Source organism: Apus apus, chromosome 5 (assembly GCF_020740795.1).
Source record: "Apus apus isolate bApuApu2 chromosome 5, bApuApu2.pri.cur, whole genome shotgun sequence".
NCBI lineage: Eukaryota > Metazoa > Chordata > Aves > Apodiformes > Apodidae > Apus > Apus apus.
Window position 1 is genome coordinate 14,477,824 of NC_067286.1, and position 21,594 is coordinate 14,499,417.

Sequence of the window (21,594 nt, forward strand, 5' to 3'; positions counted from 1 at the left end):
ACTTGCTCCAAGCTGCCTGCACATCTTTTACCTGATTCTGGCATTTCACCTCATCTGCTCTCTGACCTCTTTTTTTGCAATAAGAATTCTGAGTTCTGTTGTGCATCAAAGGCAGAAAGAAAGCTATTCCTCAGGTGTGGATGATAAAACATTATTCCCTCTTTTAAGTACAAATAATTATTATTAAAAAGAGATACAGGTCATTTAATCTTCACAGCTACTAGGTATGTAGTGATTACTGCATGTATGTCCTGTAGCTGAAGCAACGTATCTCTGACATGTCTCTGCTCTGTGATGAGTGAAGATAAATGCCCTTCAAGCACTCCATGACCATGGACCTGCAGCCTTTGTTTGATTTTATTATTTCTGTAAACCCCCCTCCCTCCATTTTGTGTTTTACACAAAAAACAACCAAAGATATGTTTACATGACTTACATGTTTGAGACACCAATGGTTACATTTCCAGACGTGTAGCTGAACCTTTAGGACCTTTAGTTGGTTGAGCAGATGTCTATGCACATAAGGCTCCTCTGTGAATTTGTCCTATTGCTTGCTATTCATGTACTTGTTAACATGCTATCTAAAGACTAACATCAGTTGGCCAGAGTGAATGAAAATATTTAACTTTTTTTCTGAATCAAGATAATTAGTTTTATATTTTCAGCTCTGAAAGATTTAATTTACATTTTGATACACCGTCTCTAGCCTGACTTCCAGCTGGACCAAGTCCCCTTCAAATCCCTCGGGCCTTCAAGCAGGTGTGGCTGAAAATTCAAACCTTTGTGCATAAACATTTTTTTTTCTTCTGAAGTACCTCAAAGCACATCTCTAAACATAAGTGATATTCTGCAGATCCCACCCAGACTTAGCTTGTGAGGGGCAGACAAACAATGTAACACAAGATGGAAACAATGCAATCATCTGGGGTTTGCCCCAGCCAGAATTGTATGTATTTTTGCACATGTAGGCAAAAACACAGACAAAAACTCCCCCTAAGGGCTGTATAAGCATACACTCAGGAAAACTGTCAGTAATTTAATTGACTTCCTACATCACCTTTTCTGTGGTGCACTGTTCTTCTGAGCATTCATCTCTGTGGTTGGATTTTGCAGTGGTCAAACTGGGCTACAGAAGCACAGCAACACTGTAGTACCTCTGCATGAAGACTTTTTCATATATTGAAGGGTTCCTAACGAGTTTGGTGAGATACAGCAAAGAAGAATCCAAAAAATATTTATAAATATATAAGGCAGAATGCAATTTTTTTCTCCATTTTTAACAGGCAGGGTGCCTATAACCTAGATAAAAATTTTAAGAGAACCTGTAGAAACATAGTTTATTTTTTATTACAGTCTGAAAAATTCCATACAATGAAGGCCTTTACTGGGGATTTGAGAACTGAGCACCCTTTTCTCTCATTCCTTCATAGGAAACCCAATAAGCATTCTATTGTAGGCCCTCTTATAGGATAGGAATCTGAGAAGCAAGGTCCAATTTTGCAGGAGAACTGAGCATATCTGAAAGATTCACCACTGATTTATTTTTTGTTAGCCAGGTCTGAATATTCTGTGCCACTGTGATGTTTCTCTGCTTCCTCATTATTCCCTAACCCCTTCTATTTCTGGAATACCTAGAGGCAAGGAGTTCAACTACAAAACCTGGCAGAATTCACAGATTAATCAGATTGAATCAGTAAACAATGACTAAAGGTGTGGTGTCTTAGGAACAAGCATTATTACTGTGCTTTGTAAGCCAAACAGTTTAAATACAAACCTGCTGCAAATCTCCTATGTTAGCAGGAACCCCAGCCACGATCTGGGGTCTGGTACAACCCTTTTGCATTAAGACACCTACAGAAGGCTTTCCCATATCCTGGAAACTGGGTAGAACATCTTCCTGTTCCCTGAAGTGGACAGATCGTTATAGTACATCCCAGATGGGGAAGGCTGAGGACAGGCTAATAGAGGTGCCATCTCTTCGTAGTTTGCCCTGATCTAGCTCTCAGCACCTCATTTAACTGAAGCAAAAGTCTGATGGTTGATGCTGAGCCACAGGCTCAGGCACAAGCTAGGATCACAAAATCTGAATTCCCAGCAGCTGGCCCAAGACTTGTGACAGAAAGTGGATTTTGTTTTCCATTCATTCACACTTACCCTGGTTATTCACAAAGGAAATCTAGCAGTTTTCATCCTTAGTGCCAGTTATTTAACTGGCATCACCAGAACTATCATACTTTCTGTCTCTTCATACGCAGCACACAAGGAATTACTTCAACAGGATTAAATGTCATATTTCATTGGACTGTCTGTGTAAATATTTACAAAGCTAGAGAACAGCAAAGACATCTCGGAGTTATTGGATTAATGTCAAATATTGAAAAGCTGGGTTAATCAAGGGATTTAAGCAATGCTTTAAACCTCTGAGTCAGCATTGTTGGGATTTATTTGAACTACACTTACTTTTCAACACCCAAATTTTTACAAACTGTTTCTAACAACAAAGATTTACAGGCCATTTTCCCATCTGCTTGTCTGAGAACATTTCAGACACTATTGAAAACTCAGATGAGGCTGAAGAAGTAATAACAGTTGCAGAAAGTGAAACTTTCAATAAGAATAAAGTTCTCACTTCAGTTGAAAAAAAAATAAAAGAAGAAAGAAATGTTCTAATGTTTTACATATTAGAGAAATAGTGAGCTGACAGGCAAACATATATATTGTATAAAATTGAGTTTGTTCTATATTTCTCAGTCAGAAATAGACCTTAAATTTTTTGTGGCTAAATTAAAAAGATATACTGGAGACACTGAGAACTGCATGCCCTGTTCAAGAAAAGACTAACATCTCCTGTTCTGTATTCTGTGTATAGTATATGTGAAATACATATGTCTGAACCTATGTGTTTGTGTCTGTTGCTCTGTTCATGCACCAGTAAACTGGCTGAGGTTTTTAAAAGGTAGTGACAACATTACTAGAGCTTCTTGTCTAGAAAAAGCTGACTAGGTCAGTCTCAGCAAGCCAAGGACCTTTTAGGACTCCCCAAAACAAATAATCTAATAAAATAAAGCCAAATCACTAGTAATTTCTGAAACTGTAGTTAGAGCACATGGCAGGAACTAAAGAGTTCAGATCTGCGTGTGCTCATTTACTCTTTTAGAAATGTAGATTTAAAGCCTTCATGATGAGTGCATTCAGCTCATAGTAACACCTATTTAGTAGCTTCCTTCGGTGTGATTTTGTAATGTGTTGACATGAATCTTCCAACTGTCTAAGTTGAACTATCCTTGTCACCAGCTGCTTGTTTTGCTGGATCATATCTAGATCAGCAAGAAGACAAGGGATAAATCTACACTCTTCTATAACTACACATGGTAAAGAAGTGGCATGTTAGCCAAGCTGGATGCCTAATTTCAGTTATTTAAAGTAGATTTTGCTCTGATTTAGCCCTATAATTTCTTGAGGAACAATTATTTCTGTTTTGGGTAATGAATGCCTCATTAAAGGTAAATCCTGACATCTTTACAACAACCTTGACGAAAGTCTAGAAACTTGCACTGTTTCAGATCAATATATGTGCTCCAAGAGAAGGATGGTGCCTGAGACAGTCCAGCTACAAGCTGGATTAAAGCAGGTGCTGGGTGTAAGACAACTAACTCAGCAGCTGTTTGCAGTGCTTAATGCCCCTCTTTTCAGGAAGGAGCAATCTTCTCTTTTCCTATAGGAAAGGCAGTTCAGAAACCTCCCTAATCTTTTAGCAAGCAGAACGTTCCTTCCACCAACTTACCTTGCTCGTGTGCACCATCCCAGTCATCATAGTTACTCAGTTCCTTCTCCCATAAACGTAAGGCAAAATCAAATGGATCCAGGTGTGAGTGTCTCCTACCTAATGGAGTGAGTACAAAATCAGTTATGATCTCTAACATATAAAATATTACTTCCATATATTTCTAGAGCAACTTCCATTTATCTCAGTGTGATATGTACCTGTGCTATACTGACATGTCTACACCAGGGCTTCTTCTGAAGGATCCCGAAGAGATTTGCAAAGCAAAAAGAAACTTCACTCACAATCAAATGCTAGCCCAGCACAAATGGATGGAGAACAAAATGCAACCCAGCAGGCAGAGCATAGCCCATGTTTCTCAGCTCACAGCAAAGCCACACAACAGTTGGACAACATGGATGAAAAAGAAGTACATATTCAAGCAAAAATTAGGTAATTAAGCAAAAAAAGTCTAGCTAGATAAGGCGGAGGAACTAGCATACCATCATAACCTCTGCTGCTCTGGCTGCTCTCATTAAAAGCAGCATAACTTCTTTGAATCAGGCTTTGGGCTACACAGTTCCTCAGACATGCAGCATCTCTATGACCCCCTCAGTCAACATCAAGCACCAACCAACCATTTTCTGCTCCATTCTCATTCTTTCCAAGGAAAGAAGAATAATTTTGTCCAACTATTGGCAGTTCAAAGGGGTAAATTGAACCTTCCAGGAAAGTAATACCATCTATGCAATTTCATTTGTTTTTATATGAGTTTCAAGGACAAAGTGAGTACATTGCATGCTGAAATGCATCACAGCTTCCCATTTGTAGACCTCAAACCAGTGATTTACAAGGATCAATATTAACAGATAGAGCAACTCACAGCATGATGTAATCTAAAACTGATAAAGAACTGCACTGAAATACTGTTGTCATGAATTTAATAAAAGAGCACAGACTGAATTATAGCATTCAAGCATTGCAAAACTGGTGTTTCAGCCCTGGCTGCCTTTTGTTTTGAGATTCTAACTTCTGTAAATAAATATCTCCCTCTCAGCTTCAAAACATTTTGAATGTGCTTTTCAGTTGTATTCTTACTTGCGCATAAATTCACAGATTCTCTACATGCCTTTTTTCCCTCTTTGCATTTGTTGCAATTGGTCAACAAGGTTTTTTCATAATAACCCTTTTCTTTGAATGCAAACTGGCTGATGAGCTCAGATGAGGTAGGCTTAAATTTCAGAAGTATGTGCTTTGTTAGCTATCACCATTGTTAGTATCCTCACTAGGAACCTCAGTGAACAACGGGGCTAAAAAGGTGTGCAGAATGAGATATTCTTCTTATACTGGTAAGGCACCAAAACAGGAAGCAAAGCTTCCCTATGTGCTTTCTGTGCCTATACAAGAATTTGTGGTTTTGATATGACAACCTAGCATCTTCCATAAGTGGTAAAATATCTTTATTTAAAAAAAAAATAAAATAAAATTACTCCAAAGTTATGAGTTACTAAGTTTAGGAACATGAGGGGATATATGATCAATCATCATCCACATTGAGAAGAAAGCTCCTTTGGAGTCAGACTAGAGATCACTAGAGTTCTCAGCTAAAGCAGTAGAGCAGAAGGATTAACAAATGAATAGCAAGTGAACCCACAAGCTATTTTTCAGTTGTAGACAGAATTTAGTCATGTCTCTGAAAGACAACCTACCTTTCATTGCATACTGTTATCCCAGGGATGCTTAAGCATAGAGCAACAAAGGTGATCCCAGCACACCAGATACAGAGGTGAAAGAAGGACTTCCTGTGTCATCACAACACAGGAGACAGTGGGGTGACCTAACACAAGAGATAAAATTAGGAAGAGGACTCATTCTCTTTTTTTTCTGTTATACAGTAGTTCAAAAACTAAAATAGATCTATGGCTTAAAGCTGTTCTTCCACTATCACTGTTAAAAATGTTGACTCAGAAGAACAGCTAAGGTTATAAGCAGACCCAATGACTTCAATGGGACTGCTCAAAGTACATATATAATCTCCTGGATAGTAGCTGTGACCTCTCAGAAGGCTCCCATAAGGAAGACTAGAAAGACCTTTCTAAACTCTACAGCTCATTTTCCTGACTTGCGCCAGGTTTTGGTCAGCCTCAGCTAAAGGTAGATGATCATCAAAATCTCTCACCATTTGTGAGAAGCAGCTCAGGAAACAAAATGTAATTCTCTAGGCCAATGTCTTTTAAGGCATGGTAAGAATTTCTGACAACAGTACTTGCTATTGCTGTACCAGAATCCTTTTTCAAAGAGACAGTAAACTATTTGAACAACCTACCAACTCCATGCCTCCTTCAGAGGTCTCCCAGCACTACTTAAGTTGGTTTACTTCTACTTAAAAAGTAAAACTTAGCAAGGTTTCTAATTCAACTTAAAATTACAAGAGAGATCACAGAAAAACTAGGTAATTCCTGGACATCCACATCATGTCCTTCCCACCTAACTTCTCTTTCCAGAAGAGAAGAGAAGACACCAAACAGGATGCATAGAGAGGGCTGGATTTTAGTTAATTGACAAGGGACATAAACTTTCACTCACCCATTCACTTCATTTGTTCTTTAACTCCACTGAAGTCAATGGCATTATAATGGCAACCAAAACCATGATCCTGCTTCTGCAAATTATTGTGTCATTTAAGACAAGTCTAAAGGCATGGAGGAGACACACAGCTATTCTGAAAATGAAAAGACTGAATGTGGGTACGTCTGACTGTGGCAGATTCATTCATACATTAATCTCATGTGCACAGGGGATTATAGAACCTAATTATAGCCTTGGAAGTCTTTGTGGAGTGACGGGAGAATCCCAGCACCTGAAGATGCAGGTTTAAGACATCAGGTCTGCATAAGCAGTTATTCCGCAGACACCAGGAGATTTAAATATGTCAAATATAACCCAGAATAAAAAATAGCTATAATAATGTTATTTTGCAGTGGGGCTATGTGGGTAGAAATGGTACTATACAGTTTGGGATTAACCAGACTTCTCTGGAAATTTTTTTCCTGCAAGATAGATAATTGAAAATTATTTGTTGTTTGTTGTTGGGTTTTTTGTTGGTTGGTTGTTTTGGTTTTGTTGGGGTTTTTTGTTTTGGTTTTTGTTGTGGTTTTTTTTTTTTTTGTCATAGTTTGTCATTTCCATTTATGGAAAATTATTTTTTAAAATTAAAACAATTTTATATCACTATATGACATGCTTAAAGCAAAACTTTGCTGATACACAGGAGCGGCTGCACTGACAAAACATTTGTTTTGTGTAAATCAGCAACTACTTATCTGGTGGTATCAACTATCAGTAATTAAACAAGCATAAATCATGCTATAATCTATAGAGCTAAGCAGAGTCTTTGTGTCTTAACATGCAGTTATTTCCTGTCATGATCCTTATTTAATACAGATACTATTTTCTACTTTCCCTCTCAAACTGCAATATAAACTTAAAACATGACGTTTCCACATAAAAAGAACGTATAAACTTCACTTTCCAATTTATATTTCTGAGAGAGCTGCCCACTTCAGCAGCTATCTCGCTGCAGATCTCCTAGCTCTGCCTTGCACTTCAGTCTCTGATTTGGGGCCCTCTCACACATCTTTTGATTCAACTCTTCCGTGTCTACCAACACTCCATCAATTACAGCCTTAGTATCTTTAAATAAACCTTACAGTTCACTTCAGTGTGGCCTCCCCAAATGGATCCATGAAAACTGTCTTTAAATAATCTTTCTGGTTTTTAACACATACTTTCAGATTACTTCTAAGGTCCTGTACCACCCTCCTGCAGATGTCCAGACTAGAAGGGAAACTGAAAAAACAGAAACTGCAAGATATCCCTTTTAACCCCACAGTCACCTGAAATCTCAATACTAAAATTCCTAAAGAAGAATCACTGATGTGGGGTAAGGTAACATGGAAGAGAGGAGCTAACAAACTGGGAAAGAGTCTCCACAGTTGTGGATGTGACCATAAGGACCCATTGGCCTGGGATTCACAGGTCCTTCAGCCTCTTTCCTGGGTCACCTACCTTCCGCAGCCTCCACAGCTCTCAGAACTTACCCTACCCAATGGTGCTTTCCCACTGATACCCAGACCTGTCATTAGCAAAAGTAGTGACTTACTATGATCACAAAATAATTGTCACCTATATTATTTCTGTCAATGAGCCATCCTCCTCTTTTCCTTTCTTAACTCCAGGCTTAGGTTCACAGACCTGCACTCTTGTCCCTTTGTGCCCTCTGTCTGGCAATTGTTAAGGATTTTAGGTAGCTGTGCTTGTGATTCTCAGATTTCCCCCTCTGTCATCAACCTTTCTACCTCCATTCAATCCCAATGCCCAAGTGGCTGTCTGACACCTCTTCCCAAAGATTCTGTTTTCAGTTTATTCTTAGCTGAAGTGCAGGGTTGTCTTGGTTTAGCCTCACTTCCCCTTTCTCTTTCACTGCTGATAGCAGTAACATACTCCCCATTTCCACTATTATCCCTCCCTTTCCCCATAACTCAAATGCAAATAACACCCAGCTCCTTCTACCCTACTAGCTTCAAGGCCAACCTGTGAACATTTTCACAGAAAAATCTGTCATCTAGGCCTTTTTGGTATGTCCTGCCACACATGTTGCAAACTTCTCTTCCCTGCATCCCAAACAATGGAAGCTGTAGATGGCCAAACACTTCCCCATCAAACCTGACCATACCACTCACTCCTTGGCAAACCTTCCACGTCTTCTACAACTGCTCTTCCAGCACATCCAAATATCTGTCCTTCTTCAAGGCTCAACCCGAGTGCATTCCCCCAGCCTACCCTCTTCTGATAAGCACCATGTTGTCCATACTGCTTCTGCACTCCAGAAGCATTCCTCAACCATGTACCTTTAAATCACGTTTCTCCATCGCATCCACTCACCGTGACCTGACCTCCCACGATTCATCCACAACAGCTCAGCTTTCCAGGCTCTGTCACAAGCCCAGGTGATGCTGGCAACAAATAAACCAAAATACAGAACATGCCTACGTACCTCTGTTACTTCCCTTCCACACAACCATCTCCCTACTGTTCTTCAAGCTCATCACAGGGCAGGAATCAGTCTTTTTCTAGCTGCAAAACTTCCCTTGGCATTCTTTGCAAATTAATAAGAATAAAAAAGGATAACAACATGAACCCAAATTGCAGCTGCCTACCAACCCACGAGCTAGGAAGAAACCAAGGGAACAGCAGAAAAAACAGAAGATAAGATGGAGACAAAGAGCAGGTGTTTGGGCCCACGTAAAGGTGCGGTGCGATAGGAAGTGAAAACTCCAGGCATCTCTGCGCATGATGAGAGAAATCTATGCCCAGGGAGATCCTGAATTTTGATTCTTTGACCTCCGCTGAGCTCAGTCCACGGGGGACAAGAACAGCCACGAGTGGCTGAGTGAGGGTCACCTGGAGCCGAGCGCGGGACAGCACCAAAAATCCCGAAGGGGCGGGTGCCCCTGAGAACAAGAGGCCAGTTACTCGGGGCGTGAGCAGAGGGCGAGGCCGCTCTTCCTCCAGCCGGTGGTACCGGAGCAAGGTGTCTCGTCCAGGTGCCGATAAGGACTCACGCGAAGTGACGGCCGAGGGGCCCCGGGGGCCGGGGCGGCGGCGGGAGTCGGGGACGGCGCCTTCGGGGCGCGGCCGGCGCTAGGACCCGGCGAGCGGCGGCGGGGCGGGAGCGACGCGCCTGCGCGGCCCTGTCCGGCGAGCGGGCGGGCTGCACCGAGCCGCCCGGCAGCGGCGGCGGCGGCGGGAGGAGCGGCGGGCGGAGCAGCGGCGGGAGGAGCAGCGGCAGCGGCGGCGCCGCGGTCCCCGCCGCCCGCACCGGCAGCGCGCTCGGCCCGGCGGCGGCGCGCGGCGCTGTCCGTTCAGCACCGGCGGGGCCGCCGCTCCGCACCGCGGGCACAGCCCCGCCGAGCCCCCGCGGCGGCTGCAGGCGGCACCGGCGCCCACCCCCGCCTCCTGCCCGGCGCCCCACAGGGCAGCGCCAGCGCCGCGATTTTTCTCCCCCCCTTTTTTTTTTTAACCCCCACCTTTTTTTTTTTTTTTTTTTTCTTTTTTTTTTTTTTTTTTCGGTGCTTTTGGCCACGTCCAACCAGGGAAGGGCCCTCCCCCTCCGGCACCGCAGCGCCCGCGCTCCCGGAGCATGGCCCCCCCTGCCCCTCCGCCGCGGCTGCAGCTCCCGCGGCCCCCGAGGGTCTGACTTCAGACGGCGGCGGTGCAGCGCCCGCAGCCACCGGCACCGGCTGCCCCTCGGAGACACCGCCGGGGCGCAGAGCTGGCCGGGGCCCCTCACCCCCTGGAGCGGGGCTCGGGTTAGGCACCGACTGCCGCCGAGCAGCCGTCCCTTGACGGGCTTGCCGCCTGCCGTGCTTGCTTGGATGAGTCTGCGACATGCCTAATAAGAGACGAGATGGGCCAGGGCGACGAGAGCGACCGCATTGTGATCAACGTGGGAGGGACTAGGCACCAGACTTACCGCAGCACCCTACGCACCCTGCCCGGCACTCGGCTGGCCTGGATCGCCGAACCCGATGCCCACAGCCACTTCGACTATGACCCCCGCACGGATGAGTTTTTCTTTGACCGGCACCCGGGCGTCTTTGCCCACATCCTGAATTACTACCGCACTGGCAAGCTGCACTGCCCCGCGGACGTGTGCGGGCCCCTGTACGAGGAGGAGCTGGCCTTCTGGGGCATCGATGAGACTGATGTGGAGCCCTGCTGTTGGATGACCTACCGGCAGCACCGCGACGCCGAAGAGGCTCTGGACAGCTTTGGTGGGGCTCCCCTGGATAGCAGTGCCGAGGATGGAGACATAGATGGCACCGGAGACTCTGGTGATGGTGAAGAGGAGCTGGAGATGACAAAACGCCTAGCACTTAGTGACTCCCCAGATGGCAGGTCTGGGGGCTTCTGGAGACGGTGGCAGCCCCGCATCTGGGCACTGTTTGAGGATCCCTACTCCTCCAGATATGCAAGGGTAAGCTATGCAATCAGCACCCTCATCAAAACACTCAGACCTCCCTTCGGTCCCGCTTCCTCCCAGCATCATCAGGGTTATCTCCACTGTGAGAGCAGAGCAGCCGTCCATGTGTGTGGCCATACAAAAATCATGCACAGGCTATGGGGACATAACCCATGCTCTCAAGCAGGCCCCATGCATGAGGCATGAGTGGACACCAAGACATGAGCTTGAGTACTCATATGTGGGCTTCCGGAGACCCTTATTTTCTAACAGGCTGCTAAAAACCCACAGCCTGGAGCAGGGTCCCAGTCAAGGGCCAGGAAGATCTCCATTATACCAGGTAATTTCCCTCCATGCACAGGTTTTTACAGTCATCCCCCAGTAAAGAGAAACAACTTGTCCATCCCTCTTAAGAGCTAACAGCTCTCCCTCCTTTATGAGATGCAGAAAGGATCACTGGAGCAGGCAGTCCTTGGGGGACCAAGGGATTAGAAGAATTTCTCAGCCTGGACTGGAAAGAGAGTCTGTTCCTTTCTCTTTTCTCATACATACCACGTTAAATATTTATGATCATGCTTCTCTGAGAATGAGTAATTCAGTTCCTCACTTACCTCCTCACTCTGTCTTTTCCCTTGTGGGAAATGCAAAGTATTAATCAGGGGAGAGGGTTCATTCATGTAGAAGGGTCACTGTTTGACAGGTTTCTTGTCTGGCTGGTGAAGGACAACTCCTCCCCTCCTGGTGCCTGCAGATGTTTTGGAAAGGGAATGCACACTGGTGCAGTTCACAGCATAGCTGTGGTTAAAGATGGTCTTAAACAGTCACCCGACTCCTCTAAGTAGGTACCTTTCGTGCTATTACCTATGAGGATAATTACATTTATTAGAGCCTGATTCCCTTCCTGAAGTCAACAGTAAAGAAAACCTTTACTTCAGGATCAGCAGCAGAATTAACCCCAGCAGGATACCCATACTGATAAGCAGGAAAACATGGAGGATAGAGCCTTTGTAAATACATTAGTTAGGATAGGTTTTACTCCTCTCTTACCATTGTTACAGCTGCCAGCCCTCAGTAGGGATGAGTGGTTCTTTGGTGTGGGAGGATGATCAGTGTTCCTGAGGAGGATCAAAGAAGTGAGATCAGATTAGGGAGCAAATTGAATGGATGAAGGAAAGAGAAGTAGAAATGAAGGGACAGGGAGCTGGTTGTGTATGAATGGGTGGTGGAACAGCAGCTTCTGGTCTTTTAAGTCTGTCTGAGTGGGGACCTCAAGCAGGGAGCCACCAGGTCTGCAGACTGAATGAATGGGGAAAGCTGGAGCACAGCCTGGAGTTACGTCTTGGTGCATGTCTAAAGATTCTTGTTTGCATACCCTTTGAAGACTAGCTCCCTGAACAAAGAAGTTAATATTTTAAATGAATTCCTTTAAACAGGATGGAGGATAAAGGAATAATAAAATATTTACCAAGAGATGAAAGGATGATGCTATTGAATTGCAGCTTTCAAATCCCTGATTTCTGCCAAGGGAACATGGAAATGGAGAGGGAAGGCTGGAGGGTGTCGTTCAAAAGGCTTAGTTGGCTTCCTCTAATCAAATCCTGGTGTTGATTTGAATAGCAGATCTCTCTGGTGCCCAGGAATCTGTTGGTAAAACACATTTCAAGTCAAAGCAGTGTGCTTTTCCAAGGGTTTGTGGAATTGTGCAAAAGCCAAGAGGTTAAAACACCCTTTTGCTTAGAAGAATGATGATATTTTAGGTCAGAGGACAAAAATCTATAACTGATATTTAGCCTTTGTGATAAACAAGCTGGAATTTTAGGAGGATATAAATCCCATTTTCTAATTCCCGATGGGTATTTTCATTTAGGAATAGGTATTTTATAAAGTGATTTGGGTTTGATTGGGTTTTTTTTGGTGGATGTTATACTGTTTATTCACAATTTCATGTACATATCTGGTAGAATTCAACCCCTGATTTACTTCTTTTTATTTCCTTAAAGAATTGTTAATCTAGAGAAATATGAATTCTGGGAAAAGTTGAAGTGTATACTGAATATCTAATGGTTTAAATATGATTCTTTAACTTTATCTATGGAGATGTAGGGCATATGCATTAATATTTTGCATGAAGGAAGATGGCTTTCATCATCAACACATGCACACACTGTCCATTAAGAAGACATTGTAAGACACTTAAAAGCCATATGTTATGGTTATGGATGTAAAAAGAGATGGAAGTTTGATTTATGCTACTGTAACCTAACACAGATATTGCAAAAAGACCTCAAGCTCACAACAGCTAATTTACAGTAAAATAATTTATAGCATCATTAAACAAGGGAACGGGATATTAAAGCAATCATTAGTAAAGTAGTCAGGCAACAAATCCACTGTTACCTCACTTTTGTGTACACTACTTTCAATTACAGAGTGTCATTTCAGTCATGCAAAAATTTAAATTCACATTACCATTTTGTCACCAAAAACCTGTCACAAAAATTTGTTGTCCTGTTTGGATATGAGACTTGTACTAATGGTTGTTGTTATATACGTGTTTGGTGTTTACATGTGGATCCAAAATGGAAGTCAAAATAGTATCTTCATATAAGCTTTGTTTTACATAACCATTACACTGTTACACATGGACAAGTAAAAGGAATAGACTATATAAATATTAAGACTAAATGAAAACCTGCATATCTGAATAAAACAAGATTTCTCTGGACTATATCTGGTACACTAATTCAGGGAACGTTTAGGAACTGTCTATGGAAAGCTCAGCATTTACTGAAATCTAGCCATTCTTGGAGCATTTTGATGGACATTGCTTAAAAATACATTTGACTATTTTGCTTCACCAACACCTAATTCATACTAAATTACATCTGATCTCATTGTAGATGGCCAGGGAAGACTGGAAGAGCACTCATGTATGTTAGGAAAAATCAGCTAACTGCAAATTTTGTCTATTTCTAAACTTACTTTGATAAAGGATAACCTCCCAGCACTGATCAATTTGTCTTTAGGTGCAGCATAGTCAACAGTTTCTTGTTAAAACAATAGTGGCCCAGTTTAATTAGATTTGAATTTTGTAAACACTAGTTTCTTAAATAAGGTCATTTTTTCTGAGAAGACTAAATGCTTTTAAAATTGCTTAGCCTTCTAAATCAGTCATAAGAAAAGGTAGCTTGTTTCAAATCAAAGATTGCCACAGACACCTTAGTGAGATAAATGGGTGTTGCACTTCTCCATCACTTAAAGAATCCACGTTTGGGTAACAGAGGCAAAGTCTGGTGTGTGGAGGTCTGAATAGAGTAACATAAGGTGATGGAAAAGATCAGATTTACGAGATCCTGGGTACATCAGTAGACAGGCATCCAGGTAGACATTCAAAAGAATCTGATCAGGCATCTAAACATTGCTGCATGTCAATGGATATTGTGCACCTAAGTTGGTGAGACATTTCTTTAAAGCTTATTAGAACTGTCCTTTTTGCATCATCAGGCAGCTTTGTAAATTTTTTTTCATAAGTAGATGCAAAGGGGGAAGTGGAGTCACACAGAAAGCCACACAGATGCTAAAGCAGCATGGCTGAGAGTTACATTGTAATAGAGCTTCTGCCTTCTGCACTTATTAGACTTCATAGACCCCTCAGTGCACCAGTGCGCACTTATATTTTCTTAGCATCCTCTCTCCTTTACATTTGTGTCTGGTCTCGCTGTTCTTAGACTAGCAAAGCTCCCACTGACTTCCTGGGGAGTTTGGCCTGCAGGTATCTAACATCTTGACCCCCTTCCTTCTTCTCCTCCCCAGCAGGATAAGGTTGTTTGTGTTAATTCACAGTTGTTAGGTTAGTCAATGTTTGGGAACAAGGAGCTTTCAGCTGATACTCTGCACTAGTGCTCACATTCAGATTGGACAGTTAAGCTTCATTAATGAACCCTCAGGAAAGCTTTTGTAGTCCTTCCAAGTAAACATTTTTACTGTTTTTAAATAAAAGCTGGTAGGGGTCCTATGGGTAGTCCTCAACAGCTTGACTTGCTATCCTGTCATATGCTATAGAGCTCTGATCTGGAAGAGGAAAGGCAAAGCTCTCACTCACCCTTCCCTCATGTTCTCCCTTCGCATCCTGCAGGAGAATCTGCTTTCCTCAGTAGGTGGTTTTTGAAGGACAAGTGTCCTACACTGAGAAGGAGACAGGAAAAAGCATAGTGGAGAAATGATGAGGAAAAAGGTATTCCCCAGGGATTTCTCCCAGCTTTCTTTTATACATTCTAGAGCATTTTAACCTTATTGTGCTCATTTAAACTGGTTTTTCTCTATATAAACTACATCCCATAGGTACCAGAAGGCTTATGGGATCCTAATCATAGTGTCTCAAGGCTTAGAGTCTGGGGTGATTTCTGCTCATTCTTTACCCTTGCCTAGTAAAGCTAAGCTCAGGAATTGAGAAATGTATCAGGGAGTGGGAATAGATTCTCATCATCCTTCGTAAGGGGAGCTTATTCTGCAGCTGTCTGACATGGGACACACTGCACAGCAGTGCACCACAGACAGTGCTCTGGGATTTCATCAAAGGGGCCCTGATGGAGCTGCTCTCCCACCCTGGGCCTTTCTGCAAGGTCTCCCCTGCAGAGGTATAGCTAATCCTGCACTGAAGCTGGCTGCAGTAATTCTCACCATATACTCTGACAATTAACAAGACAGCCTCATTTTAACTGAATGCTGCATTACAGCTCTGGAAAAATGAGAATCACTCCAGATTAAATTAAGTTTCCCCTGCACTTGTAGTATAATGGAATCACATATAGACATCTATTAGCTACCTTTCTGTCATTCATTATTAATATAGATCCTAAAATCCCATTTTATTCCTATTTTCTCCCACCAAGGGGCATGTTACTGCAAATACTTATATAACCTATTAGTAAGCATGGTATAGTCTTCTCTGCATCCTGTCCAAAGAAGCCCTTGCAATGCCAGCTAGGAAGTGTTACTGCTCACATCAAGTCCCACATTCAGTCCTTATTGAGTTAGCCAAGGTGGGAGCAGGCACACTCAAGAATAACGCCTGGGAATTGTCCCTCGGACTTCAGAAGTAATAAATTTTAAAAACACCACCACCCCTCCCTTTCTCCCCCTCAAAAAAAAATTAATAATCCTAGCAACCATGCAGAATCATGACTTCATTGGTTTGAGTTGTTCAGACACACAAAGGAAGATACCATGTCTGCCCAGAACATCTTACAATCTCTTTGAAGTCACAGCCTCACAGGGAGATGAGAGAGATGATGTTATCCACCTGACAAACCTATGGCTGACTACTGCAGACTTAGCAGTTGTAATTCAAGGAAAGCTTTTTAATCCATTTGCCTATTTCCAATTTTATTTCTATTATTCTAAAACCCTAAAAAAGAACAGCATCTGTTGCCATTTTCAATTTTTTTTTTTTATCTTACTTAATTTTAATGTTTCTAGGTTACAAAAATTACTTGATTTAGCCAAGGCTGTGATTGTATGGATCATACCATCATATGCATACACATATATATGCCTTCCACTGCCACCTCCTACGATGCTGAGTGGGATTTCCATATGAGGAAGGACTTCAAAATTAAACCATCCCAAAATACTTCTGAAAAATATAACCTTCATGCCACTGAAATCAATATGAATTTAGTGACTGCTTTCTGTATGATATTTGGTTCCTTCTCTATTTAATCCATCCCTATGTGTCTCCAATTATTTTCTTTGCCCTTCCCCTGACATTTGCTATTTTGGGTTTGGTTAGGAAAAAAAAGGCAATAAAATACTGGTACTCTCTCTTGGTATATCATGAGACACAGGATAAAAAGATCCACGCATCAGTTATAATTCTGTTTTAGAACTGCTCACAAAAATGTCATATATGAGACTATTCCTAGGAAAACTGTTTTGCCATCTTGTTTTTCCTTCTGCTGTGCAGTCTAGTATTCAGTGATATTAATCTTTCTTGTTTTTAAAAATACATGACTGATCTATGTGTATTTATGGTGGTACTTTAGTAAAGTCTATACATACTGCCTTTCTTCTAACATAAGGAGAGATGTTAGCAAAAAAAACCCAGAGGGCCCAGCCTTACTGTTATTGAAATTCAGTGCCAAAATTACCACCAACCTCAAGGATAGAAACAAGTTTTCCTGCAGGATGGTTCAGGATAACAAATCAATTGCACTGTACTGCTTTTTTTAATAGACACATTGCATTTTTCCATTCCAAAGCACTGAAGCACAATAGATCTTAGCAATTTATCAGGACATACATATTCAAGTACATATTTTCATAATCATTTAAAGACATGGGCATCTTTAGTACATTGCATCAAAAAACAGAGCTTTAATACTGACAAAGCTCTTCATGATCTTACTGGCATTTTTTACTGCAAAGGACTCTATAATACATCCCCATTCAAACCACGTGACTTCAATTAATGTTCAACTAAATCATATCCAGCTCTGAGTTTCGTAATAAGAAGGGCAGGCAGGAGTATTCAGATTGAAAAATTGGGCCCTAATCAATAATCAACCGTGTAATTCTTTCTCATGCAAATGCAGATGGAAAAACTGAGTTTCCATTTTGTACAGGCTTGATTTTATGAAATTTCAATGCATTCTTGGGGAATAAGACTAATAAATAGAACAGCCATTTTAAGATCTTTGCAGTTTTATTGCAATTAGCTTCTCAGTTCCTATATGCTGAATTGGATGTGAGGAAGGAGCAGTATTAGAAGGCTGACTTGGCTTTCTCTGCTGAATATTTCATTACATAAATATGTGATTCACTCCAAATGGTACACAGGAGTGTTAGGATCAGACAAAATCAGAGAAATCTATGAATCTATGGAGAGCCACCCCCTCCCCCTGGAATATAAACTGAATGCTGTCAATTCTAGAACAATTTTTACATCTCCTGTGCTTAGTAAAGATTCAGATTTTGCTACTTCAGGAATAGCTTACTTCAGGAATATCCCCCTTTCCTTTGGGATGAGAGCAAGGTACTACCCTACACAGGTAAAGGTGAAAGGATCAGGCCCTGATTGATTCCCTTTTCCTTCAGATATGATTTATAAGATATAATGGGGGCTCTATTAAGTCACGCTATAAAAATTATGAATAAATCTCAGTCTGAGGTTTTTTGCAGTGATTGCTTATGATGTAAGACCCTTTCATGACAGTAAATTAAAATTGCATTGTAATGGCCCTTTGTAAATGCAATAAATCTCTGGTTTCCATGCACTGCAGCCAGCCAGTGTTGTGTGTGCTGCACACGAGCTACTAACACAGGCACATGCTGCTGGCACACACTTACGTAATTATGTTGATACCTCAGGAGCAGCAGTAAGTCTTTGTCTGAAAGTAAATCTAGCAGTACTATGTTTGGGCAAGACCATTGAGGTGTTGCAACCACATGAAACAGTTTAAAATATCCTACTGGTTTTTCCTTGAAAACCTGGGAAAGAATGTAACTTTTAAGAAGCAGAAAGATAGATTAATCATTTTTAAATAACAAAGGCAAAATCTGTTCCTCCCGAGTCTTTTAATTTCCCAGAGACAAATACAAGTGAAAAACAGGCATTTTGGTCTGTTCAAGCAAACTGAATCTTATTTCCTGAATTTCCTGGATCATCTACTCAGCATTCACAAAAATTTTTTTTAAGTTCCCAAAAATACACCAACAGAATAATGCTTAAACTACAACAGAATGCCTATTCCTGCCCACCTCTGCCCTCCTAAACACACATTGAAAACATTACCTGAATTTCCCCATTCAAATACAGAAATATCAAGTCAGTTCTGGTTGCTTATTATTTGATATGCATCAGAAATACAGCTGCAGATTTCACTTTGAAAATTCGTTCCACTAACCCTGTTCTGTTTTGCAGTTTGGATTCTTGCAGTCTTCATTACACAGGATTAATTGACAGGTAGAGATGGTGGAGGCCAGTTTTGTGATTTATCCAGTTGTTAACTAAATTAAAACCTTCAATCAGAATGCTTCTAATTTGATAAGAGACTTCAAAAAATGAATAGGGAGAAACCTCTAAAAATGCCAAGCACCTACAACCTTCAGTGGAAGTGAGGTCATGTCTTACAGCAGAGAAGAAATGGGGAAGGAGTTAAGAGACCATGAGGAAAATCCCACTCCACCTCATAGGGTCACTACCACAGCTACCACTGATTTTAGTGGGATCCAGCCAGAGACCCATGCAGACCTATTACAGACAAAATTTTTCAGGACAAGGACAATTGTGTAATTGCCACAACACTCAATGCAAAAGGGTTTGCCTTCACAGCACCCTCTGATCTCCACTTTAATTTTAAGAAAACATGATGTCAGCCACATTGTGCTATTCCTGTTTCTGTGGGGGTTTTTTTTAGCACGGATCTCCCCATTGCTTATAGTGTGGAGTTTTGCAAGAAATCTAGTGCCAGTACATCTTAGCACTTCTTGGGAACGTGTCCCGCATACTGTAGAACTAATTTTAACTCATGCTTTTTCAGTAAAGCACTTTGTAAGGACAAATCCAGAACAACCTAATCATGCTCTGAGAGCTGAACCAACACCAGACAGAGACAATTGCTGGGAGCTAGTGGTGGTGTTCAGTTTTCTTTTTTTTGGGCAGTAGCAGATCAGCTTATATCTGAATTGTGCTTAACCAATATTGAAATGTAGTTTTCAGCTGATAGGAGTTCTGTATTTATCCTACTAAGAAGTCCCAAAGGTGCAAGTGATTTTATTAAAAGACCTAATATAAATTTCAAAACTGTATAGATTACTTGAAATGTTAGTTATGTCTAAGCAGCAGGAAATCAATAGTGCAAAAGTGCATTCCTGTTCTAAAGAAAACATATTTTGGAGAGCTTGCTCCCCCAAGAAAAGGAGCTCATTTTACCTTGTGAGTGTAACTGACATGGACTAAAGGAAAATAAAAAGTTTGATATTCAGTAGCAATCCTATAGCATCTTCAACTCCAAAATACAAATTAATCTTCACATATGTACTGTCATCAGTTACAGCAGCTCCTAAAAGTGTACATTTATTGTCCTCAAAGGATATTCTGGCTGGGACTGCAGGGTTAAACCTTTGTTCTTACTAGATGATCTTTAACTTTCATTCAGAACAGTCCACACATGTCCACAGAAATATACACAGACCCAAAACCTGACTTTTGGAGAGATGATTGCAAGCAACTGAATAATGCAGCTAACCAAACCAGCACTTGTTAGCTGCCTAAAGTCATTATTTGTGCACCTGACTTGCTTGCATGTGAGCTCTGAAGAGCCCTCTCCAGGGTTTCAGCTAGCATCCATGTATGAAGGCAGCCATCCTGGTATAGCTCAGCAAATGAACATCTGTAATGGCACAAGCACACAACATGTTATATTAGCTCATTAAGCCACATCATCTGGCTGTGCTTCAGCCTTTCTTATTTTCAATAATTTTACTTAGTATGTCATTTTCAAAACAGGAATACAGCTTTTCTCAGGTTACTTGCTTTGCATTATTTTTAGCTCTCCCTTACCATGTGTTTATTGTAGCAACTAGCACAGCAATGTTATAATCTCTGCTGACACCTCTAAATGCTTATTGCCAGAAGAACAGCAAGTTAACAGTAAGCATCTTGGAGAAGAGTTTACATTATAGTTGGATGTAGTGTTTCCCAAACCAGCTGGGGCTGGTGCAGAAGATCATCCAAAGCTATGATTCTTCAAAAGGTGTGGTGTGTGCATCAGCTGTGCAAAGGGGTGGGCACCCACCGTCCCCCCATCACTCCAGTGTCACAGAAATCTAGCAGTCAGTTCCTATACCTTCACTTCTGAAGCCAGGCTCATGAAAGGATGTAGCCACGAGTTCAGACTTCCAATTCCCAAAACACTAATCCTGCAGATAGAATTTTTAAAAATGCATATTAAAATTTCCCAGTGCCTGCAGTATTGCTTCTGCTTGTGCCCAGAACCGCTTTAGTGTTATGGGCAACTGCCTTATATCAAACCCATAATTTTTCTTTACTAATGGACACAGTCATTTAAACGCACTTGCCAAATACACACGGAATATAAGCTATTTTCAACAGTTCCCTGGATGCAGTAATCCAGTGGGCACAGGTTTTTTTTTTTAATCGGAATGTGAAATTTCAGGTTTATTGTCTTCCTGCAACCAGAAGATTTCAAATTTTCATCTGTCTCTGCTCAAGAGACTTCCCAGCTTCCTACAGCTGCATAATCCAGGCAGTTAGTGAAGTTGATCCAGTCTGCACAGCATGAGGCATTCACAAACCGATACATTGGATGTGTGGCAAAGCAGCATTTTCCAATAACATGGAAGCTGTTCCTGTGTGGTAATTCTGGGCTACTGAATTCAGCAAGGTTAACAGTAGCAAAAAGATGTATGTAGCAACATTGTCCGAGAAGATAACCTCAGCTGTGACAATGCTAGTTTGTTGGGTTTCTTTATTTCAATCACTTCCTAGTTCAAAGCCAGTTCCTGTAGGAAATAGCTATATGTTGTTGCCATGCAGTTGACTTCAAGGATGAACCATGCAGAATGATTTACTGGTCTCTGTGCAGCCACAATGGGGAAAGAATGTACAAAACACACAAGGAAGCATGAGATAATGTGCAGAAGCAGATGATATGTAGAAGCAGAGAAAACTTTTTCACCCCATAGCCTGAGCAGTTGTGCCACACCAGAAAGTGAGCTGCTAAATCAGTCAAGGACACATCACATAATTTGTTCTGAAAAGACCTACGTTTCCCAGGGCTATCAA

At 41.7% G+C, this 21,594-nt stretch overlaps 3 protein-coding genes across 8 annotated transcripts in view; 2 read left to right on the forward strand and 1 right to left on the reverse strand.

The window, feature by feature from the left end:
- Window positions 1-9,383: 9,383 nt before the first annotated feature.
- On the reverse strand, window positions 9,384-10,215 carry LOC127385356 (translation initiation factor IF-2-like). The gene is made up of 2 exons (XM_051621044.1): window positions 9,909-10,215; window positions 9,384-9,781 (listed from the first exon to the last, which is right to left on the reverse strand). The coding sequence occupies exons 1-2, from the start codon at window positions 10,213-10,215 to the stop codon at window positions 9,384-9,386; spliced, it is 705 nt and encodes a 234-aa protein (XP_051477004.1).
- TMEM86A (transmembrane protein 86A) overlaps window positions 9,575-21,594 on the forward strand; it is a 526,280-nt gene continuing 514,260 nt past the window's right edge. The window contains exon 1 of one of the 2 annotated variants that reach the window (XM_051622278.1): window positions 9,575-9,579. The gene's annotated coding sequence lies outside the window, so the exon portion shown is untranslated. Of the gene's footprint in view, window positions 9,580-9,601; window positions 9,607-21,594 lie in introns of those variants that run through there. The other variant, XM_051622277.1, reaches the window with a different exon arrangement.
- Window positions 10,078-21,594, forward strand: part of KCNC1 (potassium voltage-gated channel subfamily C member 1) — a 127,322-nt gene continuing 115,805 nt past the window's right edge. For all 5 annotated transcript variants that reach the window (XM_051622254.1, XM_051622258.1, XM_051622255.1 and 2 more), the window contains exon 1: window positions 10,078-10,802. In XM_051622254.1, coding sequence (XP_051478214.1) covers window positions 10,233-10,802 — 570 coding nt within the window. In that variant the 5' untranslated portion in view covers window positions 10,078-10,232. The remainder of the gene's footprint in view (window positions 10,803-21,594) is intronic.

Bases quoted from the DNA above. Each gene is read 5' to 3' on its own strand.
- LOC127385356 (XM_051621044.1), bottom strand. From the start codon at position 10,215: ATGTCGCAGACTCATCCAAGCAAGCACGGCAGGCGGCAAGCCCGTCAA. The intron at 9,782-9,908 runs GTGGCCAAAAGC...GGCGCCGGGCAG, and splicing joins GGGCCCTTCCCTGGTTGGAC to GAGGCGGGGGTGGGCGCCGG.